At 34.0% G+C, this 7,880-nt stretch overlaps 1 protein-coding gene across 1 annotated transcript in view; it reads left to right on the top strand.

Annotated features, from left to right (window-relative positions):
• Positions 1–6,718: 6,718 nt before the first annotated feature.
• Positions 6,719–7,880, top strand: part of LOC106476067 (synaptogenesis protein syg-2-like) — a gene marked incomplete at its 5' end in the record, with an annotated part of 12,802 nt that continues 11,640 nt past the window's right edge. Inside the window, one exon of the mRNA XM_013936740.2 lies at positions 6,719–6,934. Within this exon, the coding sequence (XP_013792194.2) occupies positions 6,719–6,934 (216 nt within the window). The remainder of the gene's footprint in view (positions 6,935–7,880) is intronic.

Consider the following 7,880-nt stretch of genomic DNA (forward strand, 5'->3'; position numbering starts at 1 on the left):
GTTTTTAAAGTGAATACATAACTGTTCCTGTGTGTGTTAAGGTTTTTAAAGTGAATACATAACTGTTCCTGTGTGTGTTAAGGTTTTTAAAGTGAATACATAACTGTTCCTGTGTGTGTTAAGGTTTTTAAAGTGAATACATAACAACACACACAGGTTCACAGGAACAGTTATGTATTCACTTTAAAAACCTTAACACACACACAGGTTCAGTTATGTATTCACTTTAAAAACCTTAACACACACACAGGAACAGTTATGTATGTGTGTGTTAAGGTTTTTAAAGTGAATACATAACTGTTCCTGTGTGTGTTAAGGTTTTTAAAGTGAATACATAACTGTTCCTGTGTGTGTTAAGGTTTTTAAAGTGAATACATAACTGTTTCTGTGTTTTCTTTTAAAGGAACGCCTTGAGTTTTCCGTTGGTATAATCTTTGCTTGTTTGTTTCTTACTTAAATCGAATAACGAATTACATACGTTTCACATTTTTTGGGGTTGAAATCAGTAACAGGAATGGTTCTTAACAAAAGAAATGTAATCTCTTTCTTCCTGTCAAATCATATGTTCTTTTGATATCCACTTTTTGTTTTCAAAACGTTGTACAAATATTGAAGAGTTTCGGTGTTTGTAAAATCCACAGGAGACACGTGCACGAGAGTTCCTTCTCCCCAGTTGTCCACTATACACATATAACGTTGATCGATACCGAAACCTCTACACTAGGCCACGTGTTATACAGTTATCAAACCCGCTTGTCAAGGTAGTGTTTGGAAAGCGTTGTGTTTCTTAGTTTAATTCTTTTAAAAACAACAAAGAAGACTTGTGATATGGATTAAAGATTAAAGAAACTTTCTAATCCAGCTTTTATGAACAACACTATGGTGGAATTTTTAAATATTATAAAAAAAAAGTCGAATAATAAATTCGTTACTAATCCAGTAAGAAAATCTAGTACTTGTACAAGACACAAGATGGCACTTTTAAACTTTAAGAATATTTCTAGTAAATTATGTATCCACTATCTGAGGGAAAGGGGGAATGTGTGTGTGTGTGTAAAGTGTAACAAGTTGTTATTTGTTCTCCAGCACAAAGCTACACAATGGACTATATGTGTACTATTAGTAATGTAGCCATCACAGGTATCGAAACCCGGTTTTTAGCGTTATAAGCCTTCAGACTAACCGCCGAGCAACTGTGGAACTAGCTTGTTTTCAGTAGACGATCGAATATGGTCCCCGTTTTTGTTAAATGATTATTTCTTCACAATACTCTGTTCGGAAAACATTTTAGTGACAAATATTTAGCTTAGTAAAAAAATAAAGTTTTACTAACATTCTAAAAGAAGGTTTTAAAGAAACTATTAATGCCATTTTTTTTTCTGCGTTTTTGCTGTCAATTCGGATATTGTCTAAGGAAGTGGAATAAGAGAAAATGACCATTAAATTAACCAACATATTTATCCCAATGGGTACCAAATAAATTTTGGGATAAAATTTTTCATCGCAATTTTGATTACGGCATCGTCTGTAAACTCCGTGGTGTTACTATAGTTACTGCTGTATCAATGTCGTTTGTACATGCTTGTCCCTCTACCTGTACAGTATAGCAACACTATTCATCTCTTTCTTCGAAGCAATGGCTTATGTTTTATTATTTAAGAACACTTTCTAGTATCAAAAGCTACCGAAATACAAACAAGACTTTTCAGTTTCCAGCTGCAAGAGGAGGTATCGCTAAAACAATAACAAAAATGGCGAGAAATGTATACACATTACGTAAATATATATGTATATATTTACGTAATGTGTATACATAGAATTTCTACAAAGTGTAGTTTCATAGAATCGGTAGGCAGACATTTGACTAAATATAGTGTAGTTTTATAGAATCAGTAGGCAGACATTTGACTAAATAAAGTGTAATTTTACAAAATCGGTAGGCAGACATTTGACTAAATAAAGTATAGTTTTATAGAATCGGTAAGCACACATTTGACTAAATAAAGTATAGTTTTATAGAATTGGTAGGCAGACATTTGACTAAATAAAGTGTAGTTTTATAGAATCGGTAAGCACACATTTGACTAAATAAAGTATAGTTTTATAGAATCGGTAGGCAGACATTTCACTAAATAAAGTACAGTTTCATAGAATCGGTAGGCAGACATTTGACTAAATAAAGTATAGTTTTATAGATTCGGTAGGCAGACATTTGACTAAATAAAGTATAGTTTTATAGATTCGGTAGGCAGACATTTGACTAAATAAAGTATAGTTTTATAGATTCGGTAGGCAGACATTTGACTAAATAAAGTATAGTTTTATAGACTCAGTAGGCAGACATTTGACTAAATAAAGTGTAGTTTTATAGAATCGGTAGGCAGACATTTGACTAAATAAAGTGTAGTTTCATAGAATCGGTAGGCAGACATTTGACTAAATAAAGTGTAGTTTTATAGACTCGGTAGGCAGACATTTGACTAAATAAAGTGTAGTTTTATAGAATCGGTAGGCAGACATTTGACTAAATAAAGTGTAGTTTTATAGAATTGGTAGGCAGACATTTGACTAAATACAGTGTAGTTTTATAGAATTGGTAGGCAGACATTTCACTAAATAAAGTATTAGTAATCCCTTCATACTTCACAAATCCACCTGAGTTTTATACAAACACATTTTGATACAACGATACAACTTGTATTTTGATCGTTTTAAGGTTAACTTTTATTAACAACTAGCTGTAAATTTCATGACTTAGTTAATGGTGTTTGTTAGACTATTTCTTGTTACAGGTTCTCTGACTTTATATCAGTGTAAGAGTATATTAATCAGTTACGTAGTGAATTTAATGTCTAAAGTCAAACAAAAACCTAGTCTAATCTGAACGCTGGAAACGAACTGGTTTCAATGTGTTTAACTGATTTTATTTGTAAAAGTTTTTCAATGATATACTTAATTTTCTTTATAAACTAAGACTACTCGATAAGAAACAAAGTATTTTCGTCTTATTCACAGGTCCACAGTCCTTTGATTTTATATACTCATTGTAATATTAACACGGTGTTGACAATAATATTCCTGTCAGTATGAAAGTATTACTGATATCTAATCTGTTAACATATCACGCACCGTAACGTTTGACAGCTAGTATTGAAATCTGTGCACGCACTGTAACGTTTGACAGTTAGTAGTGAAAACTGAGCAAACACTGTTGTTTGACAGCTAGTATTGAAATCTGTGCACGCACTGTAACGTTTGACAGTTAGTAGTGAAAACTGAGCACGTATTGTAATGTTTGACAATTAGTAGTGAAATCTGTGCACGCACTGTAACGTTTGACAGTTAGTAGTGAAAACTGAGCACGTATTGTAATGTTTGACAATTAGTAGTGAAATCTGTGCACGCACTGTAACGTTTGACAGTTAGTATTGAAATCTGTGCACGCACTGTAACGTTTGACAGTTAGTAGTGAAAACTGAGCACGTATTGTAATGTTTGACAATTAGTAGTGAAATCTGTGCACGCACTGTAACGTTTGACTGTTAGTATTGAAATCTGTGCACGCACTGTAATGTTTGACAGTTAGTAGTGAAATCTGGGCACGTACTGTAATGTTTGACAGTTAGTAGTGAAATCTGTACACGCACTGTAACGTTTGACAGTTAGTAGTGAAATCTGTGCACGCACTGTAACGTTTGACAGTTAGTAGTGAAATCTGAGCACGTATTGTAATGTTTGACAATTAGTAGTGAAATCTGTGCACGCACTGTAACGTTTGACAGTTAGTAGTGAAATCTGGGCACGTACTGTAATGTTTGACAGTTAGTAGTGAAATCTGGGCACGTACTGTAATGTTTGACAGTTAGTAGTGAAATCTCTACACGCACTGTAACGTTTGACAGTTAGTAGTGAAATCTGTGCACGCACTGTAACGTTTGACAGATAGTAGTGAAATCTGTACACGCACTGTAACGTTTGATAGTTAGTAGTGAAATCTGTGCACGCATTGTAACGTTTGACAGTTAGTAGTGAAATCTGGGCATGCACTGTAACACTACTAACTTTCAAACGTTACAGTGCGTGCACAGATTTCACTACTAATTGTCAAACATTACAGTACGTGCTCAGATTTCACTACTAATTGTCAAACATTACAGTACGTGCTCAGATTTCGTTTGACTGTTAGTATTGAAATCCGTGCACGCACTGCAATGTTTGACAGTTATTAGTGAAATCTGAGCACGCACTGTAACGTTTGACAGTTATTAGTGAAATCTGTGCACGCACTGTAACGTTTGACAGTTAGTAGTGAAATCTGTGCACGCACTGTAACGTTTAACAGTTAGTAATGAAATCTGAGCACGCACTGTAACGTTTGACAGTTAGTATTGAAATCTGTGCACGCACTGTAACGTTTGACAGTTAGTAGTGAAATCTGTGCACGCACTGTAACGTTTAACAGTTAGTAATGAAATCTGAGCACGCATTATAACGTTTGACAGTTAGTAGTGAAAGCTGTGCACGCACTATAAAGTTTGACAGTTAGTCGTGAAATCTGTGCACGCATTGTAACGTGTGACAGTTAGTAGTGAAATCTGCTCTTTTGCAAACGTACACGTGAGAACAAACGAGTTAAATTATGTGGCCTTCATTATTTCTAGACTTTTGTATCTTACATATCTCCTTTGTATCTCCTGTTCATATTAAGGCTATAAAAAAAAAAACTAAAACGTTTCCAAATGGCTAGCAATTGGCTACACATGTATACAGTGTATCAGTTCGTTATATTAAGACCATTTCATTTTGGTGCCTCACCACTTCTTAAAGTCCGTGTTGCCACACCCGACTATATTCTAGATCGCGTATCTAGGAGATAGTTCTGCAGCAAAGTTTCCATTATAAAAACTCTGCCATAAGGCTGTCATGGTCAAAGTACAAAACACCTCCCTAAAAGCTTTCCATAACCCGTCTAATGTACGAGGATAAGGTTTCCTATCGCCCGTTTCAACAGATCGATTTCACAAAGTTTCATAGATGCTGCATCCGGCGACTTCACAAGAATGTTTCGTAAGGAATAGCATGAGTATCTGTTTTATTATCCAGCTGCTTGAGGAATGAGATGACTCAGTATATATTCCGTGAAAGCAACTTGTGTACAAGTGACATGTATCCCTTTTTGAGATGAATATTACCCACCGTACTCATACCTGAGGCACGTGAACAACTTTTGCCACTAAATCTGTATAATTGGATTCCTACTTGCTTCAAGATAAGGCATATTTCTTAACACGGCTGAGGTACGATTAGTTGCAGGTCTTTTTCTAAGTGGTTCTGGAACCCCAAATTGATCCATATTTCTACGTTTAACAATGCCATTAAGTCCAAAGGATATTCTTCGATCTGGACAACAAACGTATTCAGATTTATGTCGTGCAGGGAATTAGGCAGATGTTATTCAAGACTCCTTACACAAGAGAAACAAAAGCTAATTGCAGAAGCGAACGCGAAGCAGGAAAGCTGAGACAGCAAGGCTCGTGGCAAGAGCCTCGGAAGACAGAGACTTCATATGAATTTTATTTCTACAATATTCAAGTTTGAATTGTATTAATATTGCATTACATTCTAGTATTGTACGCCTAACGTTCTGACATAGATTATACTATAATGATTTTATCTTCGTCTTTTCTCTTGTTCCACGTTTTGCTGTCCATCCAGGCTTCGCGGTTTTGACTAATGGTGGTGAGAATTTGTGTCGAAAATGGTTGGTTTACACTAACGAAAGTCGATCAATTTTAAAACGTGGCATCACACTTTCTGCAAGCGCCAAATAATGCTGAAATGTAATTCTGATACATTACGTTCCACTGCAACTACATATCGTATGTAAATATCAAGTGAATGGCTGGTTTGTATATTCAAAATATGTTTAATCTAACGACGTCATCCCTCTGTATATACAGAAACGCCCTCTAGATATTAAAATTTAAATATATTAGTTACGAATAACTTCAATATGACGTCATCCGAAAATTATAATACAGGTTTAAAGTACTAAACTATACAAAGCTATGTTAGGCCTACTAATATCATATAAAATTATAGACAGTTGTTATGGTAACGTTAATAACGCTGCACGCGTGGTTCCGCGTTATCGTTAGAATAAAGTGAGCCAAAAAACAAACAAACAGAAACATGACAACATAATTTATGTGGGTAGAGATAGGAAGTAAACATTTCTTTGTCAGTTTTGTCGAAAAATATCATGATGTTTTGACAGTTGCTATCACCATACAAATCAGTAAAATATTGGAAGAACATTTGTTAATAATGAATATTGAACAATGATTAACTATTGTTAATAATGAATATTAAACAATTATTAACTATTGTTAATAATGAATATTAAACAATGATTAACTATTGTTAATAATGAATATTAAACAATGATTAACTATTGTTAATAATGAATATTAAACAATTATTAACTATTGTTAATAATGAATATTAAACAATGATTAACTATTGTTAATAATGAATATTAAACAATTATTAACTATTGTTAATAATGAATATTAAACAATGATTAACTATTGTTAATAATGAATATTAAACAATTATTAGCTATTGTTAATAATGAATATTAAACAATTATTAGCTATTGTTAATAATGAATATTAAACAATTATTAACTATTGTTTTTTTTTAATATTTGTTTTTCGTTCTCCTAGGTGGCTGTTGTCTCAGATTGGTAAACCTGCACGTGCCGCCAGTGATACTGAGGGGCGACCCCATGTGGCTGAACTGTACCTATGACTTAGAAACGGATGTGTTGTACGCTATCAAGTGGTATAAAAATGAAACAGAGTTTTATCGGTACATACCACGAGACACACCTTCTGCCCAAATCTATCCCATGCCTGGAGTTTTTGTTGATGTAAGCTTTTGTATACTTTCGTTCATATTATATTTGTATGTTGTTCAGTGTATTATTTACTTAGTGTTTATGGTATAAACGTAAAGCTGCTTCTGTTCGCCTTATAGTTAATGTAATCTGTTGACATTCTGAACTTATTGTCCTACCTGATGTTATAATATAACTGATAACTGTTTTAACAAAGCTGGGACTTCAGTCAGCCTGGTGAGAAAATAAACTAAAATACAGAGACTTCAGTCAGCTTGGTGAGAAAATAAACTAAAATACAGAGACTTCAGTCAGCTTGATGAGAAAATAAACTAAAACACAGAGACTTCATTCAGCATGGTGAGAAAATAAACTAAAATACAGAGACTTCAGTCAGCTTGGTGAGAAAATAAACTAAAATACAGAGACTTCACTCAGCTTGGTGAGAAAATAAACTAAAATACAGAGACCTCAGTCAGCCTGGTGAGAAAATAAACTAAAATACAGAGACTTCACTCAGCAAGGTGAGAAAATAAACTAAAATACAGAGACTTCAGTCAGCTTGGTGATAAAACAAACTAAAATACAGAGACTTCACTCAGCGAGGTGAGAAAATAAACTAAAATACAGAGACTTCAGTCAGCTTGGTGAGAAAATAAACTAAAATACAGAGACTTCGCTCAGCTTGGTGAGAAAATAAACTAAAATACAGAGACTTCGCTCAGCTTGGTGAGAAAATAAACTAAAATACAGAGACTTCAGTCAGCTTGGTGAGAAAACAAACTAAAATACAGAGACTTCAGTCAGCTTGGTGAGAAAATAAACTAAAATACAGAGACTTCGCTCAGCTTGGTGAGAAAATAAACTAAAATACAGAGACTTCAGTCAGCTTGGTGAGAAAATAAACTAAAATACAGAGACTTCGCTCAGCTTGGTGAGAAAATAAACTAAAATACAGAGACTTCAGTCAGCAAACAGT

The sequence above is a fragment of the Limulus polyphemus genome, unplaced genomic scaffold, assembly GCF_000517525.1.
Source record: "Limulus polyphemus unplaced genomic scaffold, Limulus_polyphemus-2.1.2 Scaffold9740, whole genome shotgun sequence".
In the NCBI taxonomy this organism is placed as follows: domain Eukaryota; kingdom Metazoa; phylum Arthropoda; class Merostomata; order Xiphosura; family Limulidae; genus Limulus; species Limulus polyphemus.